The 23,967-nt window shown below is 45.7% G+C and overlaps 1 protein-coding gene across 3 annotated transcripts in view; it reads right to left on the reverse strand.

Moving 5' to 3' along the window:
- SFT2D1 (SFT2 domain containing 1) overlaps positions 1 to 23,967 on the reverse strand; it is a 576,004-nt gene that overhangs the window by 197,781 nt on the left and 354,256 nt on the right. For 2 of the 3 annotated variants that reach the window (XM_077486539.1, XM_077486537.1), the window contains one exon: positions 7,101 to 7,136. The exons of the other annotated variant lie outside the window; for it this stretch is intronic. In XM_077486539.1, the coding sequence (XP_077342665.1) occupies positions 7,101 to 7,136 (36 nt within the window). The remainder of the gene's footprint in view (positions 1 to 7,100; positions 7,137 to 23,967) is intronic. 3 annotated transcript variants of the gene reach the window in all.

The raw sequence follows: 23,967 nt of genomic DNA on the forward strand, positions 1-23,967 counted from the left end.
CCTCCATCTAACAACTGCACTATTTTCTCCATTAGCTCATCCCCCACAGCTATTACCCTTTTGTATAACTTGACCCTCCCTCCTAGATTGTAAGCTCTAACAAGCAGGGCCCTCTGATTCCCCCTGTCCTGAATTGTATTGTAATGTCTGCCCTAATGATGTAAAACAATGCGTAAACTGTTGGCGCTATATAAATCCTGTATAATAATAATATTAATATTAATAAAAATAATCATAATAGGAGGTGCTTCGGCTGATTAATATTTCAGCCACAGAACTCTGGGAGAATGCACTAATCCAAGCATAAGCCATACGGCTTAAACAATAGAGTCTTTCATAGCATCTGCTGTGAGATACAGTGCGTCAGATACACCAGCCCATTGCAGGGCCTGCTGATCAGGCAGAATCTCAGGTATCTCCACGAACTGTTCCTTAACCTTTTGAATACATCTTGCAAAATACATCTTTTCTTTAAAAAGGAACAAAAAAACATCAGTGCATTATCCACTGGACATGTGAGACTCTGCTCACGGAGGTGATTACAGCATCAATTGCTGGAACCTCCCATTTCTTCATAGAAATGTTCCCATTCAGAATACATAAGCTATGCATGAATAGGAAAAAACATCCCCAGGTGGGGGAGGTTCAAATTAACCTAATTAGAGGCAGATACCTCAAGAGCCTGTTCTGCAGGCAACAAAAGGGTTAAGTAAGGGAGTAGACAAGCACCTGACTTGTGAGGCTACTCCCTCTCTGTTAGGATCCTCCGAAGAGGAAAAATAATTATCTTCCAATATTTGGGAATATCTACCTGATCCTCAGCCTCCTGCACCTCAACAAAAGGGCCCTGAGGACTAGATGGGGATCTGCTATGTTTAGTACTACTATGGAGAGACATCACAGCATTAATCCTCTTTCAAAAATTTTAAATGGTAGAAGAAAAAAAAATAAATGTTTGTATGATATATACAGGGACTGAAGTGTCCTACCCTTGATGGCTCAATCTGACTAGCTGTATCCCTCTCATTTAGAGGAGTTCCTGGTCCCTTTGCCACTCATAGCTTACAGCACAAAGCAAAGGCACTACCAGCAAAATAATGTAAACTTGCTAGGCTATAGTACAGCACAATAGCTGCTATTAATCCCAGCTTCTTACAGTACAGGGTGTCAAAGGGAAAAGCCTGTGTCACCAAACCTGATCCAGCCAACCTCTCTGCTCTGTCCCTCCACCGCCAGGCACTAGCTTCATTCACAGTGCTTTAAAGACTTCCTGGATATGTGGTCGGCGTCTGATGCCGTTAGCCACGCCCCCTCTTCCTTTTTCAAAGGAGAGCATTTTCCCGCGCGAGCGGCATCTGCAGCATGGTGTGGGGTGGAAATCCTCCGCTTTTTCGAGTGGCCGCATTCTGCCCTTTTAAAAAAAAATGTTTTTTTCCTAAAAAAAACAAACAAGGCATGTGCATGAAGAGGAAAAACGTGGGGAGCGCAGGAAGAGACCAGACGCCTCTTTTATTTTACCATAGGTTCTGTGCTGGCTGAAGGAGAGAAGAGTGAAGGCTTCTGCTGTTTCCAGCGCCAGGACGGTGAGTGCTCAATACAGCCCTCAGTGGTGACACAGACATGACAACACTATACATAGAAGGAGAAATTCCTGAGAAAATCTCCCTTACCTTATCCTCACAGCAGGGTTTTATCAGAAATAAAAACCCAATTTTCACCCTTCACGGTAGGCTCCAAGACCTTAAAGGAAACCTTCATGAACCGGGGAACTCTCAGGTTATTCCACAATCCTGGACCTGTGACAGCACCCTGCCAGGAAAACTTTATGGCCTTACTACCAAAAAGCACTGGATCCCAGGACCCAGCTCTCAAAGAGAAGCATTCGCAAGCAAAACCTAGTTTCTTCGGATCATGAGGCCCGGGTACCATTCATTTAGCCCATGAAAAAGACATCAAAACGAAGCCGGTCAGCATGGCTGGCCGTCATCAAGGATTACTGCCCATGGAGCTCAGCACAGCACATCTTTACTCGTGCCCAAAACCTTAGACACTGGCGAAAAAACTGAGGCATCCCAGTAATGGAAGGGGTTATATAGGGGAGTACACGCCTTTAGGGGCGTGCCAGTGTCCAGCACCTGTCGGCCCGATATAACCCACATAGTAATTACTATGGCTCTGTGCCCCTTGATGTAAGAAAATAAATCCTCAAATCAAGTCCTTTACTTGCCACTCAGCCACCCACAGATCTTTTTCACGTATTGACCTGACCTATGTGGCGGCGCCTGTCCTCCTCAGAGTCCGGGACATCACTATCCTACCTAGGGGAATCTCAGACCACGCCCCGTTGCTCCTATCCCTTGACTTGGGGATGGCTCCCTCTGACAGACTATGGAGACTATGCAGATTCTGGATATCAGACAAGGAGGTGGAGTCCAAATTTAATGACAATACTGGAAGGATAACCCGAGGACGGCCACAGAAAACTCAGTTTGGGAAGCATTCAAGGCCTCATCTAGGAGCCACTACCAATCAATCATAGCTGCGATGGGGGGGGGGGGGGGCGGCGCGCAGGGCTGAGCTTACTGGGATGGAGGCTGAGGTGAATAGACAAGAGGGCCTGTATGTTAGACACCATGACCCCCAGCACTTCAATCCCTGACCCAACAGGCCCTTTTGTGCACTGCCTTAACACAGAAGAAATTACTCCATCAATCTCAGCGCATCTTTGAGCAGGGATAGAGGACGGGGCGCCTCCTGGCAGGGAACAGTCCGGGGAGACATCCATTGCCCAAATCCAAACTCAGGATGGTATACTTCTCTCCGCCCCACAAGACATCAACCAGTGCTTTGCAGCCTATTATCAACAGCTCTATAGTTCTCCACCTCAACCTCTGCGAAGAAACTAGATGCCCCCATTAAGGTAGAGGATATACAGAAGGCACTCAAGATGATGCAGGCAGGCAGGCAAGATACTGGGCCTGGATGGGTTTCTGGTGGAATATTACAAGACCTACACTGAGGAATTGTCCCCCAGACTGCAGATAATACTGTCTCAGGCGTCGAAGTCTGGGATCCTCCCGGATTCGATGAGTGATGCAGTTATAGTAGTCATTCCCAAACCGGGCAAGGACCCTACCCTATGCTCCTCTTACCGCCCTATTTCCCTCCTAAATGTTGACACCAAGCTATTTGCCAAGGTCCTGGCTAATCGCCTGAACACTGTTATCATAGCCCTGGTTTATCCAGACCAGACCGGCTTTATGCCAGGATGTGGCACAGATATAAATATCCGTCGGTTGCATACCCAAATAGCTGCTGCAAACCCAGACAGCCCCAGGGTGGTGGCATCACTCAACGCCGAGAAGGCTTTAGACTCGGTCGAATGGGGATACCTATGGATGGTCCTCTCTAGATTTGGCTTTGGTCCTCAATTTTTATCATGGCTAAAGATGCTATACGCACACCCTAGAGCCCGCATATGCACCAATGGGACCCTGTCGGCTCCCTTCTCCTTAGGGAGGGGAACCCAGCAGGGATGTCCATTCTCCCTGGCCCTATTTGCCCTTGCCCTGGGGCCGTTGGCTGCTCACATTAGGAAGGACTCTGAAATCAAAGGCATTAGGATAGGCCCGCTAGAAGAAAAATTATCCTTATATGCAGATGACTCCCTGCTATACCTGGCGGACGCCTCCACCTCCCTAAGAGTCGCTTTGACCAAGTTTGATGCCTTCAGCTGATATTCAGGAGTCTGTATCAACTGGGATAAATTGGTTCTCTTCCCACTTCATCCGTCTTTGCCCTGTACTGACTCTCACACTCCTCTACGCTGGATTGAAGACTTCACATATTTAGGTGTAAAAATTGGTCCCACAAAGGGGGGCTACCTGGCCAGGAACGTCCTCCCGGTGTTGGATCAACTGACCAACTTGGCGCAATCTCCCTCTCACTCCTGTGGGTAGGGGAAAATTAATTAAAATTATATACCTGCCTAAACTGCTATACTTCTTCAGACTTTTTCCGGAAACTTGACAGAATTGTAACCAACTTCGTGTGGGCGGGGCGCCCCCCCCCCCCAGGTGGCACGATGCATCCTTCATCTTCCCCTCTCTAGTGGAGGCCTGGCCCTTCCAAACTCCGTCATATTACTGGGCGGCGGTCCTGGTGACGGTTAGATGGTGGTTCTCCCGGCCTAAACAGAATTCGGCCGTGACCCTAGAGGTCGCAATCCTAGGGTCATACGCAGCACTATCCAACTTGGTTTTCAGGGAATGTAAGGCACATCATAGGGTAACAGAGCCTATGAGGATTGTCATACGGGTGTGGCAGTGTCCTAGGGCAATTGGGATTAAGCCGTCGACTGTCTCCCTCCACACCCCTATATGGGGCAACACCCTCCTTCCTCATTTAAATGAGTTCTGACACTGAATCATGTAATGCTGAATGGTAAAATCGTGACATTCCAGGAAATGAAACAGACCTATGGCCTTCCCAGCTACTTTCGGTTTAGATACTGCCAGCTCTGGCATGCCCTCAAATCGCAGTTCCCAAACCCTGTCACTCTGGAGTTGGACTCAATTGAGAGGCTTCTTATTTCGGGAGTGATATCCCTAACTTTGATGAGGAAATTTGGGAGGACATTGTCTCGATGTATATCCCCGCAATGATTGCCTCTAGAGACCGTTTCATACAGTTAAAGTTTTTACACAGGGCATATACCCCACAGAGAATTTCCAATATATATCCCTCCCTTAGCCCGCTGTGTACCAGATGCTCCCTTGAGTGGGGCTCCTTCTTCCACATGGTCTGGACCTGCCAATAAATTTGCCCATTCTGGAAGGAAGTGGCGGACACCCTGACTGAGGTCTGTGGAACCAGGATATCACTAGACCCTCTCCTCTTCCTCCTTAGTTATCTGGGCAACATTTAGGGGGACAGATACACCAAACTATGCATGACCTTCACCCTATTCTACGCTAGGAGAGAAATCCTTCTGAGATGGGAGGGAGTGGAACCACCTACGACATCCGCATGGCACAGCACAATAAAAGTCTTACCACTTTATAAGATTGCATACGAAAGCAGAAATTGTCCAGCTAAATATGACAAAATCTGGTCGAACTGGAAGGACGCATGTAGTTGAGACCATGGCAAGAAACCAGGGGTGATTGCTCATGGGCCTGCTTTCCTCTCCCCCCCTCCCTCTTCTCTCCTTCCCCCTTCTCTTTGTAGGATAGCTGCTTATTTGTATTATCATTTGTTCCCTCCATCTATTGGTACGCGATCCTAACGGATGTTCATTCACCCATACAACTCTTGAAACACAATATCTATTTTTATATCCACAAGAACCATGTGACATGCAACAATATGCAAGAACTGTATTTACCAATCTGTCATTGCTTTGTTTGTAATCTCTTTTTTTCTTTGTTTTTTGATTTTCAACAAAATAAACTTTACTGTCAAAAAAACAGTGCAGTGCCAAACAGCAAAAAATTATCTTCCCAGGACGGGGTAAAATCTTACGATTGTCAAGTGGTTAAAAACCATGACCACCATGTCAGGAACCACCAGTGCTGCTTGTCAGGGACTACCATGTCAAGGACCAACAGTGCCACTTGCGAGGCACCACCATGTCAGGGTTCACTAGTGCCGCTTGTCAGGGATCACCATGTCAGGGACCATCAGTGTAAAGTCGGGATTATCATCAGTAATTACTTGTATGACACAGCAGCGATCTCCTGTCATGTCAGGTATTGTATGTGAGAACACAGAGCGCTGATGCCCCGCCTGCCGCCATTATTTTGATGGACAGTGCACTGTTCAAATACAAGCAGGACAATACAAGCAGGACATCAATGCTTGGTGTTCTCCTATACAATACCTGACACCGTGGGAGATCCCCGCTGTGTCATTCAAGTGATTACTGATGATAATTCCCACTCTGCAGGGAGATAGCAGGCGGGCGGTGGCAAGAGAGTTGAGGGGCAGTGACTGGCAGGAGCAAAGGAAGAGGAGGGAGGAGAAAGAAGGACGACACCTCTTCCATGGGCGGCACAGACCGGGGATTGTGAGACCCCCCCACCCCTCCCACAATATATCTGCTTTCATGCCTGCTCGCTTTACAGAGAACTAAAACTGGACATGTCAGACCACTGGCTGAGCTTAGGAGAGGGATAGAAGCCAGCATTCTTACAAATAGGATATCACCAGGCAATAACTGTTTTTCAGCGAGTTCAGCAACATGGATGGCAAAGTTGGCGAAGGTAGGAAATCAGCAAAAAGGACAGGGAAAAAAATGTTGCCCGGAGTTCTGCTTTAACATTCAGTTTTAAAATGAATGTAATTACTGAACAAAAACCACATACACAGTCGCTCGCCCCCCCCCCCCTCCTCTCGGTGGCGCCGGCATTGCAACTGTGGGCACCCACCTGTGGCTTCCCAGCCGGGCACCTACTGCACATGCACGAGCGGCGCTGCGCGCTGATTGGCCACGCAGTCATCTGGGACCTGTCACGTGTCCCAGACGATTGACAGGAGGGAGGGGGCAGAGCTGAGCCCTTCCTGTGCCGAGGGGAAGTAACGTCAGTATCCCAGGCACTGAAGGAGGCAGACTACGAGGGACCCCCTAGCAACAGGCATTTAGAGGTGAGTTACAATTTATTTTTTTGGGGGAATTTTAAGCATTTTTTTGTTTGGTGTATGGAACACCATTTTAAGAATAAATTCTTTTCTTAAAAACTTTATATATTAACTAAACTATACACCACCCTTTAAGGTTATTGTGCGATTAATCGAAACAATAATCGACCAACTAATCGATTATGCAGCAGTAGTTCAAAGGCTTTTGAATGTCACAATGAAGGCTTTTACATCACACCTAAAATATATTAAATACATATATAATCTTATGACAAATCTTCTGGTGATAAGGCTTATTTAGGTTGCTGTAAAAGCATTGTTGGTAACCCAAACATAATAAATAGTTTAATATTGATTTAACTTCTCACCACTTCTTAATTTGGTGTCTAAAGCACATTAGTAAATTGATTGCATTTGTATGTATATATATATATATATATATATAAATAAAAAAAACTTACCCAAAACACAGCACATAAGGTACAAATTAGACAAAGCTGTAAAATAAAAAAATAAAAAGAAGAGAAACAATTAAGTAACGCCAACTGTATTAATTTTAGATTTATATTGATTAAAGCTTAACATGGTTGAAAACCCTTACCTATGCCCAGTGAAGTGACTAGCATCTGATGATATCTAGACATGAAATCAGTCCTCCTACATTCTGTAGGCTGAACCTGTTTAAGTGCAGCCCTCCTCTTTTCCTACATTCTTCCAAAACACATTTTACACAGAATATCTTAGCTCTGAAAATCAAGGGGTGGGAACCTGTAGTCTCACACTGCAGAGGTGAGATCTGAACCCTGCCTGGAGGGAAGGGACACATCCCCCCCCTCACTGTACAGGAAAACATGCACAGTTGTGGCTGTCAATCACAGCCTGTGTGCTGGGGCTCTCTCTGATCACCAATTATCTCTAGGAACAGGGAAAGGCTGTCAGAATTGACTCAGGCAGATAACGGAGGAATAAGGCAGCAGAGAGAAATCAGACTCAGTGCTTTTTATAGAGACAAGTACACAGTATAGAACAGGGGTTGACAAATTTGCTTGGAATCTAGGAGCCAGCTAAAAAAGTTAGGAGGCAGGTCCGTGACGGCGATCTGGACCTGTCCCTGGCCTGACAAGGAGACGAGTGAGGGGAAGATAGCGCCTCCAGCCCCCCCACCTGTCTCCAAGTCATTGCTCATAGCTCTTAGTGGGACATTTTATTTGTTTTATTTTTTTCAAATGACGATTTTTTTTTAAATTGCATTTTAGTGTAAATATGAGATGTGAGGTCTCTCTGACCCCATATCTCATATATAAGAGGACCTGTCATGCTTTTTTCTATTACAAGGGATTTTTACATTCCTTGTAATAGGAATAAAAGTGACACACATTTTTTTTTTAAAAGAACAGTGAAAAAAAATAAAAATAAAAGTTAAAATAAGAAAAAAAAATTTTTTTTAAATGCGCCCTGTCCCGCCAAGCTTGCGTGCAGAAGCGAACGCATATATGAAAGCAATGTTCAAACCACATATGAGGTATCGCTGCGATCGGTAGAGTAAGAGCAATAATTCTAGCCCTAGACCTTCTCTGTAACTCAAAATGTGCAACCTGTAGAATTTTTTAAACGTCGCCTATGGAGATTTTAAAGGGTAAAAGTTTGTCGCCATTCCATGAGCGGGCGCAATTTTGAAGCATGACATGTTGGGTATCAATTTACTCGGCGTAACATTATCTTTCACAATATATAAAAAAATTGGGCTAACTTTACTGTTGTCTTATTTTTTTTTATTAAATAAATTATTTTTTCCCCAAAAAAAGTGCGCTTGTAAGTACGCTGTGCAAATATGGTGTGACAGACATTATTGCAACGACCACCATTTTACTCTCTAGGGTGTTAGAATAAAAAAGAAAAAAAAAAGTGTGTGTGTGTGTGTGTGTATATATATATATATATATATATATATATATATATATATGTATGTATATGTAATGTTTAGGTGTTCTAAGTAAATGGAAGGAGATCCATTGGCATTAATGGTTGTAATTCCAACGGCCACCACAAGAGGGCGCCAGATTCCAGAAGGAATAGGATCACAGAAGGAAATAGCATCACAGAAGGCCTCAAAGCCGGGGGCTCAATTACCGGCCGCCGGCGGCGCGGCCCGACGCAATCACGCTGGGGGGGTCCACGGAGACAGGATACCCCCAGCTGTGCTGCCCCAGGTGCCAGTCGCTAATTCTAGTCGCCAATGCGACCTGGCGCCCGGGTTTTGTCGAGCCCTGGTATAGAAGGATGTGCTTTATTGAAATTTCATGTCGGAAGTTTACAACGGCTTTAACTGATGTGTATTCAAAAGTGTACTTTAGGTGTCCGTTTAATAAACTGTGATAAGCTGAGATCAGGATGATCTCTGCTTATCTCAGAGCATTGCAGGTTTAATATACCGAGATGAGTCCTGGAGAACTATTTTTTTCTCTTCTCATCTCTCATCTTCTCATCTCATCTCTTCTCATCTCAGAACACAGAACGGCTGCATTGACTGCAACAGAAACGGCATGTTTAGTAAACAGAGATGCCACTTTATCTCTGTGCTTCTCTTTCAAGTTCTCCTTTCTGGCTTCTCCAGCCCAGAGGTGGAGATAGCAGGAGATCTCTGCCAGAGAATAGCTTCTTCCTTCTCCCGTGGCCAAAAATGAAAGTAAAAACTTTCTTAAAGCGGAGGTCCACCCTAAAATGGACCTCCGCTCATCGGAATCCCCCCCCCCCCTCGGATAATCCAGGTAACTGCACCCACTTCCGGGCTAGCTCTCTGCTGAAAGGGGCGTACGTTACGCCCCTTTCCGCAAGCGCCCGCCCCCTTCAGCAAGTGCCCCGCTGCCTGCTGGGAAACACACAGCTCCCAGAGGCAGCGGGGACCGTCCGGATTGCGCCGCGCGGCTCGCGCATGCGCAGTAGGGAACCGGGAAATGAAGCCGAAAGGCTCCATTTCCTTATTCCCATACCCAAGATGGCGGCGGCACGAGCGAGCGATCGGCTTCGGGTGCCGACATCGCGGGCGCGCTGGACAGGTAAGTGTCACTATTTAAAAGTCAGCAGCTGCAGTATTTGTAGCTGCTGGCTTTTAAAAAAAAAAAAAAAAACGCGGAGTCCCGGTGGACTCCCGCTTTAACTGCAGTGAAAAATACACCAACAGCAGGTTACAAATACATTAACTATACAATTACACACAGAGATTATATATATATATTACACACACACACACACACACACACACACACACACACACACACACATATATATATATATATACAGATATATATATATATCTGTGTGTGTATATATTTACATTTGTGTGTGTATATATATTTTCAAAAAACTCAAGGAACGGATCGTTCCTGGGATCAGAGTCACGGATTGGATCATTTTTCGGATCAGCAAATAATAATTGGCTGAGCATGACTGGGTATCGCTGAGTATGGCTGGGTATTACTGAGTATGGCTGGGTATTGGCAAGTATTGGCACGGTATTGGCAGAGTATTGGCACGTTATTGGCAGGGTATGGCAGTATTGGCAGGGTATGGCAGAGTATTGACAGGGTATGGCAGGCTATTGGCACGGTATGGCAGAGTATTGGCAGAGTATTGGCAGAGTATTGGCACGTTATTGGCAGGTTATTGGCAGGGTATAGCAGTATTGGCAGGGTATGGCAGAGTATTGACAGGGTATGGCAGACTATTGGCACGGTATGGCAGAGTATTGGCACGTTATTGGCAGGGTATTGGCAGGGTATGGCAGTATTGGCAGGGTATGGCAGAGTATTGGCACGGTATTGGCGGAGTATTGGCACGGTATGGGCAGAGTATTGGCACGGTATTGGCACAGTATTGGCAGAGTATTGGCACGTTATTGGCAGGGCATTGCAGAGTATTGGCAGGGTATTGGCACGGTATAGCACTATTGGCAGGGTATGGCAGAGTATTGACAGGGTATGGCAAACTATTGGCACAGTATGGCAGAGTATTAGCACGTTATTGGCAGGGTATTGGCAGGGTATGGCAGTATTGGCAGGGTATGGCAGAGTATTGGCACGGTATTGGCGGAGTATTGGCACGGTATTGGCGGAGTATTGGCACGGTATTGGCACGGTATTGGCACGGTATTGGCAGAGTATTGGCACGGTATTGGCAGAGTATTGGCACGGTATTGGCAGAGTATTGGCACGGTATTGGCAGAGTATTGGCACGGTATTGGCGGAGTATTGGCACGGTATTGGCGGAGTATTGGCACGGTATTGGCAGAGTATTGGCACGGTATTGGCAGAGTATTGGCACGGTATTGGCAGAGTATTGGCACGGTATTGGCACGGTATTAGCACGGTATTGGCAGAGTATTGGCACGGTATTGGCAGGGCATTGCAGAGTATTGGCAGGGTATTGGCACGGTATAGCACTATTGGCAGGGTATGGCAGAGTATTGACAGGGTATGGCAGACTATTGGCACGGTATGGCAGAGTATTGGCACGGTATTGGCACGGTATTGGCAGGGTATTGCAGAGTATTGGCAGAGTATGGAGGGATGACTGTGACTGCAATTGTTACAGAGCAGCGCTGTGGACACTAAAGATCCAGCCCACAGCGCTGCTTCTATCCGATCTCTCCCCTCCACTTTACAGAAGGGAGAGAGGAACCGACGTTTGTTTACAAGTGATCGCTCCATCATTTGACAGAGTGATCAAATCGTAAACGGCTGACGGGTGCACCAAGATAGCTGCCGCTCCAGAGCTAGGCCGAAGCCGCGACCTTTCCTAAGGCCGAGACCGCGGATCGCTGCGTGTGCCGATCCGAACAGGGTGACCCATTCGAATCACGGATCAGTGACGATCTGTTGCACCCCTAATATATATATATATATATATATATATATATATATATATATACACACACACACACACACACACATACACTCACACAGATATACACATATATATAGGCATATATATAAAGGCAGTGTTGGGCTACAGAAGTACAACTGATGCTGTAATTTTGACAGCTGCGCAGATGATGCATCGCTGATAACGCAAGCTGGCTGTAAAATTAAGAGCATCAGATGAGTCCAGTACACACTGCGTTTGCATAAGTGTATGTGTTAATACGCCTGAGTGAAAAACGCCATATATACTTTACACACACACACACACACACACACACACACATATATTTATTTATATATATATATATATATATATATATATATATATATATATATATATATATATTTATTATTATTATGTATTTATTTATTATTATTTTAATTGTTAATTTAATATTTTTATTGTTATGCTTTTTTAAATTTACTTTGAACTATTTAATATATATATTTATTGTTTTTATATGAATGGTGCATATCTGCATGACAAATAGGGTACTATCATTTCAGAATACACCATTCGCATAAATATGCACATATGTTATGTATTAATTTGAATGTTTTACAGTTATGGGGTGTCTGTTTATTGGGTAGGGGGATTATATCTTTATTATTAACTTAATATGTGCAGTGTATGTGGAGTGCTTCGTATTTCACTTTGGGATTCTGATACTGAAATCTCCTGAGCTATCGTGAGATTACAGAAACAGAAGCCGTTCAGGATTCTCAGAGCGTTTGTAGATCACTTCTATTCTCAGTGGGAGAAGTGATCTACATGATATATTAAACTGCCACATGGGTGAGAACAAATATCTCCGAGAAGAGCAGAGAACTCGAGAGATGTAAAATATCAAAATATACTAAACGGACACCTTAATTAATAAATATAAACATTTTAGGTTTGTAATAGTGGAGATTTATAACTATTTACATATTACCTATTCACATATTACATATTCACATATATGCATTTTTTTTTAACCGCATACGTTTTGCCTCTACCCAACCCCACCCAAAAGCACCTTTTCCCCATGATTTTTATATGTAAGAGAGAAATGTCAGAGTTGCCCTGGGTGGGAACTGGTTAGCAAAAAAGCTTCAGGGGAATAGCATTGCTCTATCTAGGCAGGAGGACAGGGGAGGGGCAGGGAGGAGATCAGCTCTCACACAGACTACAGAAGAGACAGGAAGTGGAGATGCAGAGTCACTGAGGAGATAGCTGGATGACAGAGGCACATAAACTGACCACGCTATCAGAGATCAGTAGCCATGATAAATGTGGTCAATTTATAGATGGGAAGACAGGAACATACAGGATTAACCAGGTAATGTACAACATAGAAAGGGAAAATTGACATGGCAAAAGCACTATGCCATATCTCGTGCCTTAAAGGGCCAGGTTTAGATAAAAAAAATACAGCACTTGTTGCATTTATTTGGAATATTATTTGGACTTTTTTGTTGATTTCACACAATATAAGTGAAATCAACAAAAAAGTCAAAATAAATGGAACTGTTGTCCACAATGAAGTAGGCATAAAATGCATCATAAGATATCCACCCAAGCCAGATGAGGTCAGCAGATTAGATGTTCAACCATGTACCCGAAATATTTCGGAAATTATTGGATTGTTATACATTTTCCTTCCTCAGGGGTGGGTTATTATAAAGCAGAATTGGGTTGTTATTTTCTTATCTAACATTAATATGAATAAATAATAGTGATTTTGATATATGAAACAACATCAAAAAATGCAGTCTGTTTTAAGACATTTGCAAAACCAAAAATACTTACATATTAGATTCATTGAAATTTAGTGTCAAGACACATCCACAAAAGGTGCCTGGCTGATACCACAGCAACAACACAGTAATTTAGCGACCGTGAATCTGCCTATACAGAATTCATTATGAATTCTCTTGAATTCATACTTTATCATAATGTCCTTTGTTTTGACGGTTCCCACTACCTCCAGGTACAGGGAGTTGCGATGGGAAGATGCTGTGCCCCATCGTACGCCAACCTGTACCTGGGGGAGTGGGAACACTGACTGCTTACTAATGAAGGATTATCTACCAACATGCATCATGTATTGACGTGGAGACGATATATAGAGGATATATTCATCACATGGGATGGTTCCATCGAGCTCCTGCATGAATTTCTAGCCTTAACAAGGAGTTTAACTATGTTACATAGTGCTACTGAAATTACCTTTTTAGATGTAACTGTTAAGAAACAACCAGATGGGGGAGTTTATCGAGCCAAATATACCGTAAACCTACAGCAGGAAATTCACTGCTTCACGCAAACGATTTTCATCCAAAACCTCTGCTTATGTCCATACCCTTTAGCCAGTACCTTAGGGTTCACAGAAACTGCTCAATGTCTTTAAAAACTAAGCAGACACCCTCAGGTCAAGATACCTGCAAAGGGGTTACTCCAGTACATGCTGAAAAAGGCATACCATAAAACTATCAAGTTGTCCCTTCATGATTTACTCGCTGTACAAAAACAACCGTCTGGATGATACTACTAGGATCATCACCACATATTACAACACAAACAGTTCAGGCGAATCCTATACAGGTACTGGCATTTACTAACCATGGACTCATCATTATCCCAATTTTTCTCAGATAAACTGGCTGTCACCTTTAGGAGATCTCCCTCTGTGGTTGACAAGATAGTTACTAGTGAATATCAACCCCACAGAGGTGATGCATGCAAAACGCTAGGCACTTTTTCATGTGGGGGCTGCTCATATTGCCAATTTATGGACAGGTGCTGAGGAATTGACCTACCCAACGGATGTTTCCGTCCACATCCGTCCAAAACATTACGTTAATTGTAAAACTTCTGGCGTAGTGTACATGCTTACATGTGAATGTGGTTGTTACTACGTCAGGAAGATGATTAACACATTTTGGAAAATAATTTACCAACAAATTCTTTCAATTCATAAAAGATTGCATTAAGATGGTATAGGAGTCCAGTAGTAATGAATATGATAAATAAAGGGAATATGGAAAAATGCTGGAGATACAAGGTAGAAAGAGGGACTCTAGAACATATATGGTAGAGTTGCCGTAAGGTAAGAGCATTTTGGAATAAGATAATGGAAATATATCAGAAAGTGGTTGGAATAGAATTAAACTCAAATGTAAACATTGCATTATTTTCCCTTACACCAAAGTCAATAAAGCAAAGGGAGGTAGAGCTATTACACCATATGACTACAGCAGCAAGGGTTGTAATAGCATGTAAATGGAGAGAAACAAATAGTCCAACGGTGACGGATTGGATTTGTGAAATGAACAAAATATATCATATGGAAAAACGGATAAGAGAAGGATATATAAACAATCAAATATCAAGGCTATGGCAAAAATGGGAGGAATTTCGGTCTTCGAGGAGGATGAGGGATTATCTGTAAATGGAGAGGAGAGGAGGGTCCTATGGAAGGAGGTGGGGAGGGGTGAGGGGGGTAGAGAAGGGAGAGCATAATAAGATTTTTTTTTTTTTATGTGATTGCGTTTATAACTATGGTTTTTATATGGTTATGTAGAGCAATGTGTTTTCGAATGTTGAATACTGGATAAATGTTAATATGATGTTTGTCTTAAAAATGAAATAAAAAGTAATTTGAAACAAAAAAAAAAACACAACAATTCTTTAACGTGACCCGGAGGCACCGATTAGCCGACATATGGCCGCGGTGCATCCGGACTCACTCCCGGTCCTCTCTTCTTGGCATTGGATCGGGTGCATTTTCACCCTAGGGGAGGCGACTTTAACAAGCGCCTCCTCCAGTGCGAATTACGATGGATTTTTAACCTACAGGCAACTCAAATGCCTGGGTTGAATGAAGCATTCAACTTTAGACCCTTTCTCCCAGGATTCACATCAGTGGTCTGCAAGTTAAATCTGTAGGACTCCCTATTGATATAGGATTTCATCTGTATCTATATCTACATTAATATATATATATATTGTGGCAGCAGGCAGGTAAAGTCACCTGGTTGTATCCAGGATGGTAAATATGTGTGTCCTAGATTCAGGCTTTATGCAGACTTTTACAATTAGAGGGGAAGAGTTAATGAGCCCAGCTGAATTAAGTGGGCTCATTAAGGCCTCTACAAAAAACCCCAGCATGCTTAGGGAGATGCTCCATCCTGGAACCAGTTTTGTGTGTATAGACTGGGGAGTCTGAGATCTGTTCTGTGCGGTGAGTTAACGCCTGTGTGGCAAACCCCTACAATAGAGACAGGGACTGGGGCAGCACAAGGCTGCACCCAGTTGTTAGACAGGGAGTCTACGTGTGTAGTTAGAGGTCAAGCTGACCAGGATTTATTTTCTTGTTTTATTTTGTTTGGCTGTTATATGTATCACTGCATGTAGCCTAAATAAACCGGATCTTTTGTTTTTTGCACCTACACCGCTGTCTGCTGTGCCTGACTTTGTGTTGTGAACCCATCCAGGGGGTCACACACACCCGCTACCGAGCGAAGCCCCTCACAGTTGGTGGAGAATGCGGGCAGTTTTTTTTTTTTTGTTAAGGCCAGCATGGAGGAGATACTGAGACAGCTGGCTCTAGCAAATGCAAACCAGCAGCAAATAAATGCAGGTTTACAAAAGAGCCTTGCAGCTCAACAACAAGCCCAGCAGCAGGCAAATGCAAATCAGCAGCAGACAAATGCAACTTTGCAGCAGAGTTTGGAAGCTCAGCAACAAGCCCAGCAGCGATCTGAAGCCCGCTTCATAGACCTGTTGCAGAAGCAAGAGCAGAATTTTCAACAGAAAATAGAGACATTAATACAGCAACGTCCGCAGACCAATGAAGCAAGTGGTTACAATAATACTGCATCCTTTGGTGTGAGCCGTTTACTGACAAAAATGACTGGAGAGGATGATCCGGAGGTGTTTTTGACCACATTTGAAAGGACTGCTGAAAGGGAAAAGTGGCCTAAGGAGCAATGGGCTGGACTGGTGGCCCCTCTGTTAACTGGGGAATCGCAGAAAGCTTATTATGACCTAGAGCCTGACCAAGCAAAAGACTATGTGGTACTAAAAACAGAAATATTGGCACGGCTGGGTGTCACCCTGGCCGTCCGGGCTCAGCGTGTGCATAATTGGACTTTTCAGGTTGGAAAACCCCCCAGGTCTCAAATGTATGATCTCATTCACCTGAGCAGGAAGTGGCTGCAGCCAGAGATTTTGACCGCACCAAACATTGTGGAACGTGTTGTTATGGATCGTTTCCTGAGAGCTCTTCCTACTGCCATCCAAAAATGGGTAAGCCATGGAGATCCAGAAAATGCAAATAAACTTGTGGATCTGGTTGAGAGGTACTTGGCTACAGAGAACCTGACCACCTCTTCCAGGGACTCACGGACTTTCCACCCTAAGACCAGATCATCCCCAGTGGCGGGTAAGATGACTCCAAGGGGTGAGGGTGGAGAGAGTGAGAGGGTGGGAGTTCTACCTAAGGTCTGGCGGGAGCAGCCCAGGAAGCCCATGCTGCAAGAGGCAGCGAAAAAGATTATTTGCTACCGCTGCCGGCAAGAGGGACATATTGCAGCCAATTGCCCCGTTGTGGATGGGCCTATGCAATGTGACTTTACAAGGGACAGACGTCAGTCGCTGTTTGCGACAGTTGCATGCACTGCCATTCGGGGACCTGAGAGACATTTATGTAAAATGTGTATTAATGGTAGACATGTTGATGTGTTGCTGGATTCAGGTAGCCTGGTAACGTTGATAAAAGCTGAATTAGTTACTACAGAGGTCTCTGGGAAGAACAGGGTGGCTGTTATTTGTGTGCATGGGGACACCCGAGAGTATCCTGTAACTTCAGTGTTTTTTGAGACCCCCAAAGGTAACCTCTCTCATCAGGTGGGGTTAGTGTCTCACTTACCACATGATGCTATTGTGGGAAGGGATTTTCCAAAATTCTGGGAACTCTGGGATTGTCCTGAGCCCCCCACTGGTGCCCCTATAAACCAGGAAGATGACCAGAATTCCTCTGGGAGTGGTGAGGACTCTCCTGAATTTCCCTTGTCGGTATTGGCGGGGGAAACTCGAGAAACTGGGGAGGAGCCAACATCCTCAGATGAAAACATGCCGCCTGTGGAGTTTTCGGATCTTGAGGTTCACAGGGAAAATTTTGCCACAGAACAGTTAAAAGACCCCACCCTAATAAAGGCACAGGAAAATGTGGTGAAAATAGATGGCGAGTTAGTGAACCCAGATAAGATTTGCCCTTACCCGTACTTCACTATGGAAAGGGACCTGCTGTATCGAGTGGCTCGAAGGGCAGAAGAAACCATTGAGCAACTTGTAGTGCCCAAACCTTACAGGAAGTTGGTGTTAGAATTGGCTCATGGACACATTCTGGGAGGTCATCTGGGGACAGAGAAAACCAGAGAGAGGGTATTGCAGAGATTCTATTGGCCTGGGGTCATGAAGGAAATAGAAAAGTATTGTTCCTCCTGCCCTGTGTGTCAGAAGTCGGCACCTATGCCACATTTCCGTAACCCACTGGTACCTCTTCCTATCATTGAGGTCCCCTTTGAGAGAATCGCAAAGGATTTGGTAGGTCCGATAATGAAGTCTGCTAGGGGGCATCAGTACATTTTGCTTATATTGGACTATGCCACCCGTTATCCGGAAGCAATTCCTCTCCGAAATACCTCGGCCAAAACCATAGCCAAAGAGCTATCCCTTGTTTTTAGCCACGTGGGTATTTGTAAGGAACTGCTTACGGACCAAGGTACACCCTTTATGTCCCGGGTTATGAAAGAATTATTCAAGTTGTACAAAGTGAAGCAATTGCGTACATCTGTGTATCACCCCCAAACAGATGGGTTGGTTGAAAGATTCAACAAAACCCTAAAACAAATGTTAAAGAAGGTGGTGGATAGAGATGGAAAGAATTGGGATTGTCTAATACCCTATCTGATGTTTGCCATTAGGGAGGTACCCCAATCCTCTACGGGTTTCTCACCCTTCGAGTTGCTCTATGGGAGACACCCAAGAGGGCTGCTGGATATCGCCAAGGAAACTTGGGAAAATGAGAGTTCTCCTCACAGGAGTGTGATTGAGCACGTCGCCCTGATGCAAGATAGAATTGCACAGGTAATGCCAATTGTAAAGGAACATTTAACCCAAGCGCAGTTAGCACAGCAGAGAGTGTACAACCGTGGGGCCAAGACACGTACTTTTTCCCCGGGGGATAGGGTCTTGGTGCTAGTCCCTACGGTTGAAAGCAAATTTCTGGCCAAATGGCAAGGTCCATATGAAGTAATTGAAAAAATTAGTGAGGTGAACTACAGGGTTAGACAGCCAGGAAGGCGAAAGCCGGAACAGATCTATCACGTCAATCTGCTGAAAGCCTGGAGGGATAGGGAATCCCTAGTGGCAGAGACTTTGTCACAAGTACAGCCTGATTGCTTAGTTCCTGAGGTTGGAATAGCAGACACCTTATCGAAACCCCAACAACAGGAGGTTAAAGAGTTTGTACTTCGTAACAAAGAGATTTTCTCTGAGCTTCCGGGACAAACATCTGGCGTAGAGCATGACATTATCACCCCGCCAGGAGAAAGGGTAAAACTAAAACCTTATAGAATACCAGAGGCCCGACGGGAGGCAATACGTGGGGAGGTTCAAAGGATGCTGGAATTGGGTGTGATAGAGGAGTCCCAGAGTGACTGGTCCAGTCCTATTGTACTAGTGCCCAAACCTGATGGGAGCTGGCGGTTTTGTAACGATTTTAGACAATTAAATAACGTTACAAAATTTGACACCTACCCCATGCCGCGTATAGATGAGTTGATTGACCGGCTGGGAACAGCCCGATATATGACAACTCTTGATCTCACCAAAGGGTATTGGCAAATTCCCCTGGCCGAGTCGGCCAAGGAGAAAACTGCGTTTGTAACCCCAGATGGGGCATTCCAATATAAGAGAATGCCGTTTGGGTTACAGAATGCACCGGCAACATTCCAGCGGAAAATGGATAAGATTCTGAGGCCCCATCAGAAATATGCTGCAGCTTACCTGGATGATGTGATTATCCATAGCACAGACTGGGTCTCACATTTGCCAAAAGTACAAGCAGACCTAGACTCTATCCGGGAAGCTGGGTTTACGGCCAATCCAAAGAAGTGTACCATTGGACAGGAGGAGGCCAAATATCTTGGGTACACTATTGGGAGGGGGGTGATAAAACCCCAAGTCAATAAAGTCGAGGCCATACAGAGTTGGCCACGTCCCAACAGCAAGAAACAGGTACGAGCCTTTCTGGGAATCGCTGGCTATTATCGACGATTCATTCCCCATTTTGCTTCTCAGGCTGTGCCCCTCACCAACCTGACAAAAGGGAAAGAGTCGGTTATGGTTAAATGGTCCCCAGAGGCTGAGGAAGCATTTCAGTCCTTAAAAACAGCCTTATGTAGCCAGCCAGTGTTGTACTCACCAGACTTCTCTAAGGACTTTGTTGTACAAACTGATGCATCAGACGTTGGGTTAGGAGCAGTGTTATCCCAGGTCTGGAACGGGGAAGAGCACCCAGTCATTTACCTCAGCAGGAAGTTAAAGTCCCATGAGGTAAATTACTCCACGATTGAGAAGGAATGTTTAGCAGTGAAGTGGGCTCTAGATTCCCTTCGGTACTATCTGCTAGGTAGGCACTTTGACCTGGTGACTGATCACGCTCCTTTAAAGTGGATGGCTCAGAACAAGGAGACCAATAGAAGGGTAAATAAGTGGTTCCTAGCCCTACAGGAATTTAACTTTACAGTTAAGCATCGCCCTGGTGTTAAAATGGGGAATGTGGATGCTTTGTCTCGGATACATGCGTGTCTGACTGCTGGTGTTACAACCCCAAGGTTGAAACAAGAGGGGGGGGTATGTGGCAGCAGGCAGGTAAAGTCACCTGGTTGTATCCAGGATGGTAAATATGTGTGTCCTAGATTCAGGCTTTATGCAGACTTTTACAATTAGAGGGGAAGAGTTAATGAGCCCAGCTGAATTAAGTGGGCTCATTAAGGCCTCTACAAAAAACCCCAGCATGCTTAGGGAGATGCTCCATCCTGGAACCAGTTTTGTGTGTATAGACTGGGGAGTCTGAGATCTGTTCTGTGCGGTGAGTTAACGCCTGTGTGGCAAACCCCTACAATAGAGACAGGGATTGGGGCAGCACAAGGCTGCACCCAGTTGTTAGACAGGGAATCTACGTGTGTAGTTAGAGGTCAAGCTGACCAGGATTTATTTTCTTGTTTTATTTTGTTTGGCTGTTATATGTATCACTGCATGTAGCCTAAATAAACCGGATCTTTTGTTTTTTGCACCTACACCGCTGTCTGCTGTGCCTGACTTTGTGTTGTGAACCCATCCAGGGGGTCACACACACCCGCTACCGAGCGAACCCCCTCACAATATATATATATATATATATATATATTTATGGTCCAGAGCCCTCTGACCGATACGAATAAGGATGACAAACAAGGTTAACATAAACTCGCTTACTTGAAATGGACCTGAAAGTGTGCCCTGGTCTAACGTACGGTATACCGAAATAAGGGGGCATACCCTAGATAGAGAAGTGGGTGATAAATGAAATGAATATGAAATGGAGTGAAATGAGTACTCTCATGAGGAGTATAATGCTTGAGAAATGCCCTGAAAAAGGGGATGGGTGGGTGGGTATCGCGCACCAGAACCGACGAGGAAGACAGGCGAACGGGCTGGTTATATACCCCACCGGGCTCCTCCCATAATTCCAGGCCACCATACTGGCCTTTCTATTTATGGTCCAGAGCCCTCTGACCGATACGGATAAGGATGACAAACAAGGTTAACATAAACTCGCTTACTTGAAATGGACCTGAAAGTGTGCCCTGGTCTAACGTACGGTATACCAAAATAAGGGGGCAAAAACATTCAGGTAGGGGTTGCATTTTATTGTTTCAAGGTTGTTACTGGGTGAGCTTGATAAAGGCCTGGGCCATCTCCACTTGCGGATTGGGTATGTAACGGGCGAAACAGGTGGACTTCCATCTACCCAACTTCTTGATAACATGGTCCGGGACCCCTTGGCGGGAGGCTGTCGAAGCTGCTCCGATACGAAATGAATGTCCGGAGTAGTGAGTAGATTGAGGTGAAGGATGCCCAGGAGTATCCTGACATGTTCCATAAACCGGGCAGCGCTCAGAGGTTTAGTGTGAAATGGCAGAAGCGGGCCAGTTCCTGGTTGATCGGCCAGAAGGGTCAACAAGCGGGTGAGAATGGCGACCGGGCAACAGCGGTTGTTGGTCTTATAGAAGTGTATGTCCGTACCTGAGCCAAGCTGCTGCGTCTTGGAGACTGCTAAGTGTAAGACGAAATGGTCTTCGTACCTGACCAGGTGGTGCTTGCACAGCATGCGTGCTGTGGGGCTATTACAGGTAAACTCGCCAGGCCGTAAGAAGCCGTAGAAGGCCAGGTGTATGGCTGCCTGTAAGATGATACTAATGCGGAGACCGAAAGGTGAAGTGGCCAGAATATCTGACATGTTCCTAAAAACGTCTCCTGTGATAGGCAGCCGTTTGGTGCAGGCCATTGGCTGGCGCTTCTGAACGCCGCGCATAACAGCCCGAACGGCGTGGTAAGTAAATAAGGAGGGTTCGGTAGGGTCCTGGAGGGACGTGAAATATTGTACCCCGGCCAGGTATAGCCGGATCGTATTAAAGGATAACGCCAACTCCGAGTGGCAGTAGGAAATGAAGGCCAGGACTTGCTTGACCCGGGACGTCTCTGTGCTGTGATACGTCATGAAGCGGTTAAAGGCCCTCCAGGCCGATTGATAGGCCTTGTGGGTATTGCGTGAGAGGGAGTGATCGATGAGTTGGGTTGCTGCTAGGAGGTTTGGGGCTAATCCAGGGTCAGTTGAGACCAGTCCGGGATAGCTGCTGATGTTGGTCCGGCTCCGGGCACCTGATCGAAAAATGAGACAAAGTTAAAGCGGGGGAGGGCGTCCGCTGCCTGATTGAATTTACCGGGGATAAAGGAACAATGGACGTTGAACTGAAATAATAACAAGAGCTGGACCAGTCGACGTAGGAAGGACATAATCTCTAGAGACTTGGACCTGCCTTTATTAATGATCTCCGCAGTGGCCAAATTATCTGTTGAAAAGGTCACCGTTTGACCCGACCAACTGCGACCCCATGTATGTGCTGCAGCTACGATGGGGTATAACTCGAACAGGGAGGACGTCTCGGTGAAGCCAGGAATTGCCAGTATCTGGGGAGGCCAGGGAGCTGCGAGCCAGAGGTGGCCAAAAATTGCCACAAAGCCCGTGGAGGCCGCTGCGTCGGTCACCACCTGGGGTGAAAGGGAGGACACGGAGGGAATGAACAGGGACACGCCATTCCAAGACGATAGGAATTCCTCCCACATAGCAAGGTCTGCTATCGCCGCAGGATCCAGGCTGAGGACTTGCTCCGGGTCCTGTGAGAGGGACAGTAAGACCAATAGGCGTGACACAAATGCGCGACCCTGAGGGATGATGCGCATGGCGAAATTTAACATGCCGAGTAGGGACTGTAGCTGTCTCTTGGTGCAAGTTCTGGCGCGGGTGAAGTCCCTCAGGACCGTCCTGATGCGGGTCAGTTTATCCGGGGGGAGGCTGGCCTGCATAGTGTAGGTGTTGGCAGGCTGACCCCGAGAAAGGTGATGGTCTGCGTTGGACCATCCACCTTGTGCTCGGCAATGGGGACGTTGAGGTTACTGAAGACCACCCTTAACTTATCCAGATCTCCTGGAGAGGAGCCGGATGGCTCGATCAGCAGGAAGTCATCCAGATAGTGTATGACTCCCCGACACTGGGCTACGTGCAGCAAGATCCATGCGAGAGTCTGTGCGAAAGTGTCGAAGAGCCAGGGGCTGCTCTTGGACCCGAATGTTAGTTTGGTGGCAAAATAGTACAGCTCCCTCCATTTGATGACATGCCAGCACCAGAGAGATGGATGGATGGGAAGGAGCTTGAAGGCGTCCGAGATGTCGGCCTTGGAGAGCCAGGTTCCTGTGCCTGTTTTGAGAATGGCCTGGATGGCCGTGTCTACGGATGCATACTTAAGGGAGAACTCCTCGGAGGGGATAAGGGAATTAAGACTGGGGACAGAAGAGGAATGAGGCGCTGACAAATCGTACACCAATCTAAGTTTATTAGAGAACTTGCCCTTGACAAGCCCAATAGGGCTGACTCGCCAGGTGTTGAATGGGGGCTGTGTGAAAGGGCCTATGATGAAGTCCCGGTCTAACTCTGACTGTAGTAATTGGTCAATGGCTTGTTCATCCATAGCTGCTGACCGCAGGTTCTGGCATTCGTGCGTGAGATGAGGGTGAGAGATAAGTCCAGTGTGAAAG

This window comes from Lithobates pipiens, unplaced genomic scaffold (assembly GCF_037356315.1).
Source record: "Lithobates pipiens isolate NorthernLeopardFrog02 unplaced genomic scaffold, aLitPip1_a1.2 Scaffold_18, whole genome shotgun sequence".
Taxonomy (NCBI): Eukaryota; Metazoa; Chordata; class Amphibia; order Anura; family Ranidae; genus Lithobates; species Lithobates pipiens.